General features: G+C 43.7%; 1 protein-coding gene across 4 annotated transcripts in view; it reads left to right on the top strand.

Moving 5' to 3' along the window:
• LOC122541740 (tetraspanin-5-like) overlaps positions 1-16717 on the top strand; it is a 68329-nt gene that overhangs the window by 34024 nt on the left and 17588 nt on the right. For all 4 annotated transcript variants that reach the window (XM_043678633.1, XM_043678632.1, XM_043678636.1 and 1 more), the window contains exons 3-5: positions 1536-1679; positions 9370-9540; positions 10051-10176. In XM_043678633.1, the coding sequence (XP_043534568.1) occupies positions 1536-1679; positions 9370-9540; positions 10051-10176 (441 nt within the window). The remainder of the gene's footprint in view (positions 1-1535; positions 1680-9369; positions 9541-10050; positions 10177-16717) is intronic.

Below are 16717 nucleotides of genomic sequence, written 5' to 3'. Positions count from 1 at the left end.
TCTCAGGCTCGCATCCTTCCTGATGGACTCGGCAAATGGCTCTATGCAGCACACAAACAAGGCTGCAGGTTAAGGCCTCCCTGTACATGGATGACGTCGCCGTTTTTTGCTCGGATCCGCTGTCCGTGCACAAACTCATGTGCATATGTGACCAGTTCGAACGGGCCTCGGGGGCCAAGGTAAACCAAGGCAAGAGCGACGCCATGCTCTTTGGGAACATTTTTAAGGAAAAGCTAAATTGATTTCATTGTTAGTCATGGACCTGTAATCATCAGGGTGGGTCAGTGTGTTGAGTTCATATCACAGTCAGATCAGGCCATGTTCTGACTGATTGGAGGAGCACTTGAGGGGCCAAGTAGCCTCCCAACTCTTATGGAATTCTCAAGTCTAGGACCTTAGGAATTAACATCACATGAGGAAATGCTGCAAATACTCAGCAGTTTAGGCAACGTCTGTGGAGAAAGAGAGAGTTACTTTTTCAGCTCCGTGAACTTTCATCAGAACATTTGAATTGGGGGATATGGTGTCCCTGTGATTTTGGTGATGTTTAATATTAAAAGCTTTCCACTGGGCTGACAATTAGACCACTGCTTCGCTGCTGTCTGTTTAATGTGACTTCCTATCCACAGATATAGAGTAAAGCCAGTTGGGACGCTATAGATATGCCATCCTCTGCAATCCCTTCAACTCCCATTCCTCAGTGAATTGTACCTGGTTGGCAGCCTTAGGGAGACCCGTCTTGAGCAACGTTCATCCTGGTGGATTCGGCTGACATCTGCTGGCATTCCAGAGATTCAGAAACCACTGTGGCCTCTGGTGTTCCAGGTTCCTTCACTGCAGCTAATGTTTATGGAGAGCCTTTTACTGTCATCAGACATCGCAAAATATTTCACTGCTTGTGTCCACTTCAAATTCTTAATTTCCAATCATCTCAGCAGTGATGGTGACACCAGCTGATGGCAACAAAATATTTGGGAACAATGTGCTCGGACCTTGTAATTAATTCATTCTTGATGCTAATTGCTATGTCGGTGCTCAGGTTGTTGAGATGTTCTGGCAGCGTCAATAAAACCATTAGGAGATGACACAAACCGTTAGCAAGAACTATCTTTGAAAAGACATTTTGAAGTGGTGATTTTCTTTAATACATTTACAGGACGTGGGCATCACTGGCCGACCAGCACTTACTACCCATCCCTAAATGGCCCAGAGGGCAGTTAAGAGTCAGCTACATTGCTGTGAGTCTGGAGTCACATGCAGGCCAGACCAGATATGGATGGCAGTGTCTTTTCATTAAAAACATTAATGAACCGGATGGGTTTTTCCAACAATCAGCAATGATTTCATCATCATCATTAGACTCTCAGTTCTAGGATTTTTTTTATTGAATTCAAATTCCACCAACTGCATGGCAGGATTTCAACCGAGATTCCCAGAATGTTGCCTGGGTCCCTGGATTAATTGTCTAGCAATAATGCTATTATGCCCTTGGCTCCTGACTGATGATTGATTGGAATTTGTTTCTATGTGTACAGGGTGTGTTGAATATTCAGTCCATCACAGAGCTGAAAGGCTTCGATCCAGTCTGGGTGGTCCTGGTGGTTGGCTCAGTCACCTTCATTTTGGGATTTGCAGGCTGCATTGGAGCTCTACGTGAGAATATCTGTCTCCTAAAATTTGTAAGTCTTTCAAACCTGTTGTTTATCCTTTCCTCAGTGAGCTCAGTGCTCCTGGAAACAGACATGTCTGTATATATCTGTTTCCTAGAATTTCCTAGACCAAGCCACTAATATGCGGTCACAGAATTTTGCTCAAGAACTGTCACTCCACATTGAGCATGGCTGATCAGGAATTGTTTTATTACCCTCTGGTTTTAAATATAATGTCTCAGGTTTCTCACAAAGGTTAAAGTGTAGATCCTGTGCGTCCGAATGTGCCTACCTCTTGTCCCCTTTCCTGGGTGGACTTGTTGTCTTGTATATCCCACTACTGTTTTCTCTGTCCCATCTGCTATCACTGTTGTGCCCTCTTGCTCGCTCACTCTCTCATGCTCTCTCCTTTCCTCACCCACTCCTCTCTCATGCATTTGTATCTCACCTATTCTACAACCCTCACTCTCTCATGCCTTCTGTCTCACTCTCATTCCTTATGAAGAGCTTATGCCCAAATTGTCAATTCTTGGATACTGTCTGACCTGCTCTGCTTTTCCAGCACCACACTCCCGACTCATCCTGTCTCGTGCCCTTTTTCCCATTCTGTCTTCCTCTCTCCCCGTTCTCTTGTACCTTCTGTCTAGTTCCCTTTCTCTCAAGGCCTCTCTCTATTTAATTCGAATATCTGTCTTGCATCTCTATCTAAGTTATCATTTACACTTTGCTAGTTCTTCCCTGCTCTCCACCACTGATCCTGTACTGTCTCAATCAGTGGCAATTGGAGGAAGGATCAATAGGTGGAGGAAGCTGAGAACTAAGAGCTTTGTTCGGGTTTGAGGATACACCAAAGGAATTCAAGTCGTCATTGGACAAACATATGGACGTACATGGAATAGTGTAAGTTAGATGGGTTCAGATTGGTATGACTGGTCGGCGCAACGTAGAGGGCTGAAGGGCCTGTACTGTGCTGTAATGTTCTATGTTCTATTCCTAAAACCAGCAGTGAAGCTGGTCAGGTGTGATGGAGGGTCTGGGAACATAGCTATTAGGCATAGGAGAAATACTGGACTCAAATCATTTTGAAATATTGGACCTAGAGGCAGTTGGTGACTAGAAACTAGCAACATCCAGGGGTTACCATTGACCAGAACCTAAACTGAATTAGCCATATAACTACTGTGGCTACAAGATAGGCTAGAAGCTAGGAATCCTGCAGCAAGTAACTCATCTCCTGACTCCTAAACTCCATCATATCCAAATCACGGTGTGATGAAATACTCACTAATGCCTGACGGGGGCAGCTTCAACAACACTCAGGAAGGTTGATACCACTCAGGACAAAGCAGCCAGCTGGTTTGGCGCCACATCTAAAAACATCCACTCCCTCCACCACTGACATTCAGTAGTAGTAGTGTGTACAATCTACAAAGGTACACAACAGAAATTCTCTAAGGCTCTTTAGACAGCATTTTTGAAACTCACAACCACTTCCATCTTGAAAGACAAGGTCAACAGATACATGGGAACCCCACCCCCTGTAAGTTTCTCTTCAAGCTACTCACATACTGACTTGGAAACTTATGCACCCCCCTCCTCCCCCCCCCCCCACCCCCCCCCATTCCTTCAGTAAACACTGGGCCTCAGTGTTTCTTCATCTAATCATTACTTGTGAGCTTGCTGTGCAAATTTACCCCCAGTGGAATCAGTATTGTTTAATGGCAGACTGATGCCTTGGGATAATTCTCAGGGCCTGTTGTTGCTGGTGAAAGGCAGGCCTCTGAAAGGGTAGTTTGCTGAGCAGATTGTCCAGCGCTGAGCCAGCCTGCAACACCCCCAGGAGGTGCTAATCGACAAAGTGCAAAGATCCAAATTCCTGAGCACAGTGATCATGATCTGGTGGGAAGGGCAATCGAGTGTATTTGTGGGAGGTAAAACAGCACTGTGTGATTTGATTTTCTTTTGCTTTCAAGGATCATTTTTACGTTAGAATAGTCACATGAACTCAGAATCCTCGGGGTGCAGACACAGATTTCCTTGAAAGTGGCCTCACAGATAGACAGGGTGTTTGACATACTTGTCTTCCTCGGTCAGATGTTGAGTATAGGAGTTGGGACACATTTCACAGCTGTACAAGACATTGGTAAGACCACATTTAGAGTACTGCGTACAATTCTGATCACCCTGCTATAGGAAGAATATTATTAAAGAAGATTTACTAGGATGTTACTGAGACTGGAAGGATTGAGTCATAAGGAGAGGTAGGATAGGCTGGAACTTTTTTCCTGGAGCATAGGAAGGTGAGAGGTGATCTTAGAGGGTTTTACAATCACGAGTGGCATCGATAAGGTGAATAGCCAAGGTTTTTTTCCTAGAGTAGGGGAGTCCAAAACTAGAGGGTTTAAGTGAGATTTAAAGGCACCTAAGGGGCAACTTTTTCGAACAGAGAATGGTGTGTATTTAGAACAAGCCACCAGAGGAAATGGTAGAAATGGGGACAATTACAACATTTAAAAGACATTTGGACGGGGGTGTGGATATGAAAGGTTTAGAGGGATATGGGCCAAACACAGGCAAATGGAACTAGTTCAGTTTAGGAAACCGGGTTGGCATGGACAAATTGGGCAGAAGGGTCTGTACACCTGTACAACTCTATAACTGTATGTCAACTTGCAAGAGTGGGTGGACCAAAGAATGAGATCAGATTAATCAAATTGGCAAGGGTAGCACCAAGGGAGAGTTCATTGAAAGTATTAGATATTGTTTCTTGGAGCAATATATCATGGAACTAATTAGAGAGCAGGCTATTCAGGATTTGATATTGTGTTGTGAGGTGGGATTAATAAATGATATCATAGTAAAGGATCCTCTTGACAGGAGTACTTAAAAGATGCTAGAATTTCAAATTCATTTTGAGGGCAAGAAAGTGGAGTCCCACACTAGCATTCTGCAGTTAAACAAAGGTAGTTACATAGACATGAGGACTGATCGAGCCCTGGGGGAACTGGGCAAATAGAATAAAAGTAAGGAAATTGATCAGCAGTGGCAGATGTTTAAGGAGATTCTCAATTGCTCCCATTCAGAGTCATAGAGTCAAAGAAATGTACAATACGGAAACAGATCCTTCAGTCCAATTTGTCCATTCCGACTAGATATCCGACATTAATCTACTGCCACTTGTAGCACTTGGCTCATATCCCTCTAAATCCTTCCTATTCATATACCCATCCAGATGCCTGTTAAATGCTATAATTGTACCAGTTTTCACCACTTCCTCTGGCAGCTCATTCAATGCAAGCACCACCCTCTGTGTGAAAAAGTTTAAAATGTATTATAGAATGGAAGGAAGATGGTTTAGCAAAGAAGTTAAAGGGAATATAAAAACAAAATCTAAAGCATATCATAGGCGAATGGCAGACTGGAGGATTGAGAAACTTTCAAAGATCAATAAAAGGTTATGAAAAAAGTAATAAAAAGAGCAAAGGTAAATTAAGAAAGAAAAATACTGCAAAATATAAAAACAGACAGGAAAAGCTACCATAAATATACAAAAGTAAAGAGAGTCGCTAAAGTGATTGTCGGTCCATTGGAGAATAAGACTAGGAAGTTAATAATGGGGAACACGGAAATGCCAGAGACAAAATCAATATTTTGCTTCAGTTTTCATGGTGGAGACACTAGTACCATCCCAGTAGTAATCAGGTAATGCAGAAGTTATGGAAAGGGAAGAACTTTGAATGATCATCACCACAGTACTGAGCAACCTGAAGGATTGAAGGTAGACAAGTCCCCAGGGCCTAACAGCCAACATTCTAGGGTCTTAAAGGAAGTAACAGAAGAGGTAGTGGATCCACTTGTAATATTCCAGAATTATTGAGATGCAGGAAAGGTTCCAGTGGATTAGAGAAATGCTAATACAACGCCTTTCTTCAAAAAGGGAGAGAGGCAGAAAGGCAGACAGACCAGTTAGTTTAACATGCATCTAACATGGACATTGTTAGAATCCATTATTAGGAAAGTAACAACAGGATATTTGGAAAATTAAAATGCAATACAGAGTCAGCATGGTTTTAAGAAGCATAAATCATGTTTGACTAATTGTCGAAGATGTAGCAAGCAATATTGATAATATGGATCCTGTGCTTCCAGTACATCTGGACTCTCAGAAGGCATTTGGTAAGGTACTGCACGAAAGGTTAACACACAAAGGAAGATCATACGCAAATAGGATAATATATTAGCTTTGAAGAGAATTGGCTAACCAACAGAAAGCCGAGAACTGAGATAAAAGGTTCTTTTTCTGTGTGGCAGGATAACTAGTGGGGTGCTGCAGGATTTGATGCTTGGTCCCTAACTATTTTCAGAGCTGAAAATGTGTTGCTGGAAAAGCGCAGCAGGTCAGGCAGCATCCAAGGAGCAGGAGAATCGATGTTTCAGGCACGAGCCCTTCTTCAGGAAGGGCTCCTGCTCCTTGGATGCTGCCTGACCTGCTGCGCTTTTCCAGCAACACATTTTCAGCTCTGATCTCCAGCATCTGCAGTCCTCACTTTCTCCTAACTATTTTTAATCTATGTTAATGATCTGGATGTGGGATAGAAAGCGGTACGGTGGCTTAGTGGTTAGCACTGCTACCTCATAGCGCGAGGGACCAGGGTTTGATTCCGTTCTTGGGCGGGTGTGGAGTTTACACATTCTTCCCATGTCTGCATGGGTTTCCTCCAGGTGCTCTGGTTTCCTCCCATGGTCTGAAGATGTGCAGATTGGGTGGATTGGCAATGCTAAATTGCCCATAGTGTCCAGGGATGTGCAGGCTAGGTGGATTAGCCATGGGAAATGCAGGGTTACAGGGAAAGGGTAGAGGGATGGGTCTGGGTGGGATATTCTTTGGAGGATTGGTGTGGACTCGATGTGCTGAATAGCCGGCTTCCACACTGTAGGGATTGTATGGGGTACTATAGCCAGATTTACAGATAGCACTAAAATAAGTGGGGAAGTAAGTTGCAATGAAGAAATAAGACTTTTGCAAATGGATATGAAAATGTAAGTTTGGCCAAAGTTTGCCTGATGAAGTTTAAGAAAGATAAATGTAACGTCAGTGGAATAGAAATGCCAGACTGCTTCAGTACAGAGGGATCTGAGTGTCCTCCTGCATGAATCAGAAAACTTGTATGCAGCTACAGCAGATACTAAGAAAGGCAAATGGCATTTTGGCATTTATTGCTTAAGGAACAGAATATACAAGTAGGGAAATGTTGCTGTAATTGTGCAGGCATTCGTGAAGCACACCAAGAATAGAGTCATAGAGTCATAGAGTAATAGAGTCATACAGCACAGAAACAGACCCTTCAGTCCAACCCATCCTTGCTGACTAAGTTTCCCAACTTAAACTAGCCCATATCTCTCTAAATCGTTCCTATTTATATAGCTATCCAAATGCCTTTTAAATGTTGAACCTGCATCCACCACTTCCTCTGGCAGTTCATTCCAGATATGAACACTCTCTGTGAAAACATTGCCCCTCAGGCCCCTTTTAAATCTTTCTGCTCTCACCTTAAAGATATGCCCCCTAGTTATCTACGATTTTATAAATCTCTATAACTTCCTTTGCTCCAGTGAATAAAGTCCCAGCCTATCCAACCCCTCCTTATAACTCAAACCTTCTAGTCCTAGTAAATCTTTTAGAAATCCTTTCTAATTTAATAATATCCAGGGCACATTGTACTCCAAAAGTGGCCGCACCAACGTCCTATACAACATCAACATAACATCCCAACTCCTATATCCAATGGTCTGAGCAAGGAAGGCAAGCCTGCCAAATGCCTCCTTAACCATCCTATTGTATACAGTTTTGGTCCCCTTTCTTGATGAGGGACTTGTGCTGGAAGCAGTTCAGAGGAAGTTCACTAGATTGATTCCAGAAATAACGGGCGTGTTTTATGAAGAGAGATTGATTAGATCTCTGCTTGCTAGAGTTTAGGAGAATGAGAGATCTAATTGAGGTATATATGATGCTAAAGGAAATTGACAAAGTAGATGTAGAGAGGATGTTCCCTCATGTGGGGCAATCTGGAACAAGAGGTCATAACTTTCGAATTAAGGGTCGGAGATATAAAACAGAAGAGAAATCTCTTAAAGAATTGTGAATCTGTGGAATTCACTCCCCAGGATGTTCTGGATGCTGGGACATTGAGTAAATTTGAGGGGAAAATGGACAGATTTTCCATTAGTAATGGGTTGAAGGGTTATGGAGAGTGGACAGGAAAACGTAGTTGAGATTGAGATGAAATCAGCCACGATAGTATTAAAAGGATGCTTGAGGGGCTGAATGCCTACTCCTGTTTCTCGTTCTTATGTTCTTACCCCAATGTCATTCTCTCTGTCTCTCAGATCCTAGTTTGTCAGAACTGGAATCTCTCATCCTATCGGGCACATTAGCTACCAACTGCTGCTTTACCCCCAGGTAGAAAATTGTGCCATGACTGAGGTCCACGTACAGGGTTTGATGAAACCTGTGTGATGGGCACGGGAAGGTATCCATCGCACTTGGAAAGATTAGATTAGATTAGATTAGATTACATTACATTACAGTGTGGAAACAGGCCCTTCGGCGGAGCACCCGGAGGAAACCCACGCAGACACGGGGAGAATGTGCAAACTCCACACAGTCAGTCGCCTGAGGCGGGAATTGAACCCGGGTCTCAGGCGCTGTGAGGCAGCAGTGCTAACCACTGTGCCACCGTGCCGCCCACTAAAGGGGAAGGTTCAGTGAGATCAGGCTCAAGGTTTCAGTTTAGAGGATGTTAAGAGGGCTTAAGGATTTAAAAGGTACAAACATTGGAGCTCATGACTGAGTTTTTTGATGAATCTTTGACATGAGAGATTAGAGACTCATCAAGTCATATATCGAGTTGTACACCATGGACCTTCGGTCCAACTTATCCATGCTGATCATGTATCCTAAATCAATCTAAACCCATTTTGCCAGCACTTGGCCGATATCCCTCTAAATCCTTCTGAATCGTATACCCATCCCAGATGCCTTTTAAATGCTGTAGTTGTACCTATCTTCCACCACTTCCTCTGGCAGCTCATTCCATACATGCACCAACCTCTGCAGGAAAAGGTTGCCTCTTAGGTCCCTTTTAATCTCTCCCCTCAAACTATGTCCTCCAGTTTTGGACTCCCCCACTCTGGGGAAAAGACCTTATCCAAGCCCCTCAAGATTTACAAACCTCTATAAGATCACCCCTCAGCCTTCGATGCTCCAGGGAAGACTGCCCCAGCCTCTCCTTAGAGTGCGAACCTTCCAATCCTGGCAACATCCTTGTAAATCTTTTCTGAACCTTTTCAAATTTCACAACATCCTTCCTATTCCAGAGAGACCAGAATTGAACGCAGTATTCTGTAAGTGGCCTAACCAATGTCCTGTACTGCCTCAACGTGATCTCTGGACCCCTATCCTCAATGTACTGACCAATAAAGACAAGTGTACCAAATGCCTTATTCACTATCCTATCGACCTGTGACTCCACTTTCAAGGAAATATGAAATGGCACTCCAGGATGATAGAGCTCGAGATTTATTTGAGGATGGGAATGTGGAACATTCCATCATTATTGGACCAGTCAGTTGAACAGAAACTAGGAGCCAAATGAACAGCAGCTTGTCTAGCTGACATTGATTTTAACCAGCTCAATTCTCTGGATTTTTCCTTTTGTAGTTTTCAATAACCATCGGAACCATCTTCACTGTGGAACTCGTGGCTGGAATTCTGGCCTTCGTGTTTCAAGACACTGTGAAGGAACATGTGCAGAAGTTCATTCGCGATAATATCAAGGTGTATCGTGATGATATAGATCTTCAGAACCTCATCGATGCAGTGCAGAAATATGTACGTGAGCATGTTCTTCATCCTTCATTCCCTTGCTGTCACTGGGCAACAGACAGTATGTTGCTGCTGGAAACTGTGCAGCTGACAATGGGATCCTTGCTGTTTTGCTGGAAATGTTCCGTGTTACATCCCATGTTTGACTTATGGGTTTCCCTGTCTTCGGATTGTGGTGGGCTTTGAACCAGGGGTCCCGATATTGACTTTTTAAAATTCATTCAGGAAACATGGGCATTACTGGCAGGCCCAGCACTTATTGTGCATCCCTAGTTACCCTTGAGAAGCAACCTTCTTGAACTGTTGCAGTCCATGTGTGGAGTTAATGGGGCTTTGGAGACAAGAAGATTGCAGTAGGATGCAGTAAACCATGTGCTCGTTTTTGAAGTTTTGTGGTTTTGAAAAGTCTCCTGTTTGGCTTTGCTTAGGGCCTGTTGAGGTATTCAATTCAGTGTCACTTCTTTTCATTATTTCTCACTCTTTCTCTCTCTGCCTCCCCTGATCCAACCCTTTCAGATGCAGTGTTGCGGGGCTGCTGGCCCTGATGACTGGAATAGCAATCTTTACTTCAACTGTTCAAAGGAAAACACCAGCCGGGAGCGATGTGGTGTCCCCTTCTCTTGTTGTTTGCCTGACCCAGCTGTAAGTAGTTATAATAGTAAAGGTGATAAATCTTTACTCATTAAAATAGGAAACTATTTTAATCATCCAAAGATTAGACCCATAGAGTGCACTCAAGGGAATAATAGGAGACAAATACCAACAGGAGTTCTTGAGAAAGGGAGAGACCAAGGTAGGGGGTGTACGTCAGAGGTACATAGGCATTGAGAAAGTAAGGAGAGGTTTAGAATAGTTTGTTGTAACACAGTAAAGAACATACCTTTCAGCTCAAGAATTTTGCCCTCTCCCCCTCTCAAATGACACTTCCAAAAGAAGCAAACTGTACGTTGGACCTTAACCTCACACAGACTCTACCTCCTTCCATAAATCAACACACCAATCCATCACCAATCCTTCACTTAAGCCTCTTCCTGCCCCACTGAACTTACCTCTACCTAACCTGACTCTATTTCCACCACCTCTTCCATCTCCCCACTCCTGCCACCTTCACACCCCTTATTTAGTGTATCATGTGATTCATCTGTACATCCATTGCACAGTTTCTAGTTTCTGGCCATAGCTGCCTTCCCTTCTCCATGACTGTGCAACACATCCATCCGCATCAGGATGGTCTGAATATTCTTTGCTTCCTCCAAAATGAGGTCTGAGCTGTCCCCATCCACCAGTCCTCCATTCGCCCGGCCAAACCCATTGTCGATTTGAACAGCTTAGCTTTTAACTCTACACACTTTCTTTCGGTCAAAGGTGTGGCCAAGCGTACCCGCATGTGTTACAGTAATGCTTGTCTCTTTGTGGAGAGTGAGGAACATTCTTGGTTCTAGCATCATATAGTCATTCAGCACAGAAACAGACCCATTGGTCCAACCAATTCATGCCAACCATAATCCCAAACTAAACAAGTCCCATCTGCCTGCACTTGAGCCATATCACTCCAAATATTTATTATCCATGTACTTACCAAATGTCTCTTAAACATTAAAAGACTGTAACTGGACCTGCATCTACCACTTCTTCTTCAAAAAGTTCATACCACACAAGAATCACACTCCATGTAAAAGAAATTGCCCCTCATGTCTTTTTTTAAATGTTTCTCCCCTCATCTTAAAAATATGCCCTTAGTCTTGAAATCCCCAACTCTAGGAAAATGACACTGGCCATTCACTTTATCTATATCCCTCATTATTCTATAAACCTCTATTAGGTAGCCTCTTAACCTCCTGTGCTCCAGTAAAATAAAGTTCCAGCCTCTCCTGACAACTCATACCTTCCATTCCCAGCAACATCCTCGTAAATCTCTTCTGAACCATCTCCAGCTTAATATCCTTATTGTTGCTCCAATCCTATTCAGACTCCTTCCTGATACATCGATGATCAATGCTGCTTCCTGCTCTCACCTGGAATTGCAAAACTTAATCAATTTTGCTCTCAGTTTCCAATACAAAATCACCAACTCTAATGCTTACTTTGACTATGTTCCTTTCTACCAGTTTCTCTGCCTTTTCCTCCTACAACAACAATAGGGTTCCCCTTGTCCTCAGTTTCCATTCGATCAGTATTTGAAAGATTATCCTCAGCCACCTCCAGAGAATGCCACCACCAAATATATCTTCCGACCCCATCATTCTCAGCATTCCGTAGGGATCATGCCCTTTGCTACTCCCTGGTTCACTCCTTCATCACTCCCAACACTTCCCATGCAGTCTCAGAAGGTAAATGACATTTGCCCCTTACACCTCCTCCATCCTCACTGTCCCAAGGTCCAAACACACCTTCCAGATGAAGGGACATTTCACTTGTACTTGGTTCAATTTTCTTGTTTCATTCATTGACGGGATGAGGGTGTCACTGGCTCGGCAAGCATTTATTGCCCATCCCAGAGGGCAGCTAAGAGTCAACCACATGTTTGTGGTTTTGGAGTCAGGTGTCAACCAGATCAGGTAAGGTGGCATCCTTCCACAAAAGGACACTTGTGAACAAGATAGGTTTTTCCGACAATCAAAAATGGTTATCAACAGACTCATAATTCCAGATTTTTAAAATTAAATTCAAATTCCACTATTTGCTGCAGCAGCATTTGAACCTGGATCCCCAAAACAGCCTCTGGATTAACAGTCTAGCAACTTCCCATGTGAATCTGTCTACTGCATTTGCTGCTCACAATGCAGTCTCCCTTGAACTGGAGAAACCAGACTGGATTAGCATGTCCACGCAGTCTGTAAGAATGACCTGTCTTTCCAGTTGCTTGCCATTTTAACATGTCACCTTGCTTGTATGTTAAAATTTCTGTCCTGCTACAGTGTTCCAATGAAGCTCAACACAAACCAGAGGATAAATCCCTCATTTTCTGCCTGGATACCTCAAACTCTGTTCCACTCTCTCCTCTTCTCCCTTTGTCATCAGCGTAAAAACTATTCTCAGTTCTAAAGAAAAGTCAGATTGGACTCAAAATGATAATTCTTTCCCCATAGAATATGCCAGGCCTGCTGAGATTCTCCAGCATTCCCTGTTTTTATTTAAGATTTCCGGCATTCAAAGTACTTTACATTTTTTTCCTCACTGGGTGTTTGTTCTTCCAAAAGCAAAGTCAAGCACACTCACTCACCTGTGTCTCGAATCAGCTATGCTCTGCAACAAACACTGACAGTTCATTTGGAGGGAAGGATAGTAATCAATAGCATTTCTCATGTTGGTGTAGTTTCTCCAAACACCAAAATGGCCACCAGCTGATAATATCAGCTGTCTGTGTCCGGCTTCAGGATACTTCCACACATTTGTGCATTGACATCAGTGCCAACATCAAAAATTGTTAAAATTGTACTATAACCTATAGCCAATTGTATTGGCTTCCTGGAGCATTGGGGGAAATGAATCATCACAGTCAGTCTGACAGGGGAAGGCAGAAAAATATTGGCTAAAGACACTACAGTACGTTTAATTTGTTGAAGTGTTTCTATTGTGACTTTTTAATTATGGGTAAAATATCTTTGGCCCAGCTGACCAGAATTTAGGGTAGCATGGTGGTTCAGTGGTTAGCACTGCTGCCTCACAGCACCAGGGACCTGAATTCAATTCCAGCCTTGGGTGACTGTCTGTATAGAGTTTGCACATTCTCCCCATGTCTGCATTGGTTTTCTCCAGGTGCTCTGGTTTCCTCCCACAGTCCAAAAATGTGAATTGGCCATCCTAAATTGCCCATAGGGATATGTAGGTTAGGTACATTAGTCAGGGATAGGGGAATAGGTTTGGGTGGGATACTCTTCAGAGGGTTGGTGTGAACTTGTTGAGCTGAAGGGCCTGCTTCCACTCTGTAGAGATTGTACGATTCTAGGATGATTGGGGGTAGTAAATTGTCTGGATATCTGGTCGGCATGGACGGGTCTGTTTCCATGCTGTACATCTCTATGACTGTATGAATCTATGACTCCCTAGTTGTGTAACTGGAGTATTGTCTCAAAGTTATTTGCGAAAACAAATCGATGTCAAATCCAACTTGCCGTTAGTGTAGCTTCAGACCATAATCCCTTATAAAATCTCCCGTCACTTTGGAATGGTTTCGGTGTTCTATTTACGTGCTCAATCTGCCATCTAGAGGTGGTGTTTGAACCATTTGCAGCTACCTCTTCACTTCCAGTCTTCATAAAATGGCAAAGAAACAATGTTAGAGCTGCAACACTCCATAAGACAGAATAGGCCTTTCAGCACAGTCTGCTCCACCATTCAATGAGAGATCAACTGATCTGATAATCCTCAACTCCACTTTCCCGTTGTTCCCATAACCCTCGATACCCTTACTTATGAAAAATATGTCTGTCTCAATATTGAATATACTTAATGACACAGCCTCAAAAGCCAACTCTAGTAAAGAATACCACAGAGAAGAAATTTCTTCTAATCTGTCTTCAATGGGCAACCCCTTACTCTAAGATTATACTCTCTGGTCCTGGAAACAACTTTTCTACATCAAATCCCGAACAATGTTGCATGTTTCAATAAGATCGCCTCATGCTTCTAAACTTTAATAAGAGCAGGGCAAATCTCTCAACCTCAACTCATAAGACAACCTCATCTCATAGCTGGGATTGGTCGATTGAACTTTCTCGAGTGTGCTTTCAATGTCATTATATCTTTCTAAGATAAGGGGCCAAAAACCATTCTCTGTATTCCAACTTGGTTTGCCTCTGTATTATTCACTGAACTTGGATGCACACTTTTTTTGATTCATTCATTCATTTCAAGGGGGTCTGATCACCCATGCAGACCTCGAGGGGGGTACTTTCACATCCTTGGGCTTCTCATACTCAGAGGGGCACTGTGCTGTCCAGACTGTTTCCCCCCCCCCCCCCCGCCCACCCCTGCTCTTTAGTAGCTGCGGTCATTCTCTACAGTTTCCTAATCACCGTCTAGGCACTGACAGAAACCTACAGACCCTCCCTCTCTGCCTCCTCATGCCCAGACGACAGCCTGCTCCTCTGGGCTCCTCACTGTACCCAGCTTGCAGCTCACTGAGGACATCATTCTCTCTCCTGAAATAAGCTGTAAGCTCAGACAACTTCACCTCCCTTGGATTCTTCCCCCTTCCCCACAATCGCCATTGCCGCTGGGGATAGCTACTGCTGCAAATGGGGAAAGTGGGGAATGGTAAGTCAGGGAGCAGCACGAGTTCCCGTTATAGAATGAAAAGGGCAGTACATACTCAAACAAGGCTATATATCCGTAGGTTATAAGGGGAGCTAGCTCAGGTGAATTGAAATCAAAACTTTTTAGGTAAAACAGTATTGGAATAATGGGAGGCCTTTGCAAAGAAGATGATTCAGATGCAGAATAAGCGTATTCCAATGGGGGAACAGAAAGAGGTCCAGGACTAGAGCTCTCTGAACGATTGAAGATGTTGAGATTAAAATGAGGTACAAGAAGTAGGTTTATGACCTTCACATTACAATTGAGAGTCGGACCTGATCAAGGAGGTACAGAAAAGATCAACACGAGGAGACATGGGAGAATAGATTACTGATTAAGATAAAAAGCATTGAAAATTTGTTTTACATAGAGATGTAAAAATGTTGTGAAAGGTGAGTGGGACTGATTTAGGAGCAAATTGTTGATCTTGCATTTGTCTTCACTGTGGATGAGGATAAAATAATGTAGCAGGAAAAAGGAGATAGTTGAGATATTGGATCAAAGTAAATAAAGAGAATGTAATTAAAATGTTGGCAGTTCTTAAAGTAGAAAAAATCACCAGATCCATGTTAAAATAACTCGACAGAGGCATTCTGTCACCAAGTTACCCTTTTAGTATTTACACACGCATAGTACATGACATTGACCCTGCTGGCTCAGAGCCAGCTACTAGGTGCTCCTATCTGTCAGCTCTCTGACTGGGGCAAAGAGACAAAAAAACTGCAGATGCTGGAATGCAAAGTGGACTGGCAGGAAGCTGGAAGAACACAGCAAGCCAGGCAGCATCAGGAGGTGGAGAAGTCAACGTTTCAGGTGTAATCCTTCTTCAGCACCCTTATTGGACCAGGTTAACAGCCCCAATCAAGGAATTCAAATTCCACCTTCGAACTTAGAATCCCTACAGTGTGGAAACAGGCCATTTGGACCAACAGGTCCACATTGACCTTCCGAAGAGTAACCCATCCAGACCGATTCCCCTATATTTACCCCTGACTAATACACTTAACCTACACATCCATGAACACTATAGGCAATTTAGCATGGCCAACCCACCTAACCTGCACATCATTGGATTGTGGGAGGAAACCGGAGCACCCAGAAGAAACCCACGCAGACACGGGGAAAATGTGCAAACTCCACACAGACAATCGCCAAAGGTTGGAATCAAACCCAGGTCACTGGTGCTGTGAGGCAGCAGTGCTAACCATTACCGTGTTGGGCGGCACGGTGGCACAGTGGTTAGCACTTCTGCCTCACAGCGCCAGAGACCCGGGTTCAATTCCCGCCTCAGGCGACTGACTGTGTGGAGTTTGCACGTTCTCCCCGTGTCTGCGTGGGTTTCCTCCGGGTGCTCCGGTTTCCTCCCACAATCCAAAAATGTGCGGGTCAGGTGAATTGGCCATGCTAAATTGCCCGTAGTGTTAGGTTAAAGGGGTAAATGTAGGGGTATGGGTGGGTTGCGCTTCGGCGGGTCGGTGTGGACTTGTTGGGCCGAAGGGCCTGTTTCCACACTGTAAGTAATCTAATCTAATCTAATCTAATCATTACGCCACCGTGCCGCCACATGGCTGGCCTCATTCCAATCACTACAACTATGTTCAAGTTTCCTGAGTGACATGGCTGCTGAGTCATGGAGAATTGCACAAGTTACAACACCATTTAAAAGAGGGATTATTCTTGCAACTGTAGGCCAGTCATCATAATGTAGGTGAAAATGTGTTGCTGGAACAGCGCAGCAGGTCAGGCAGCATCCAGGGAACAGGAGAATCGACGTTTCGGGCATAAGCCCTTCTTCAGGAATGAGGAAAGTTTGTCCAGCAGGCTAAGATAAAAGGTAGGGAGGAGGGACTTGGGGGAGGGGCGTCGGAAATGTGATAGGTGGAAA

The sequence above is a fragment of the Chiloscyllium plagiosum genome, chromosome 38, assembly GCF_004010195.1.
Source record: "Chiloscyllium plagiosum isolate BGI_BamShark_2017 chromosome 38, ASM401019v2, whole genome shotgun sequence".
Lineage (NCBI taxonomy): Eukaryota > Metazoa > Chordata > Chondrichthyes > Orectolobiformes > Hemiscylliidae > Chiloscyllium > Chiloscyllium plagiosum.
Note: the sequence above shows the minus strand (reverse complement) of the source record. Positions and strands in the feature narration are given on the sequence as shown.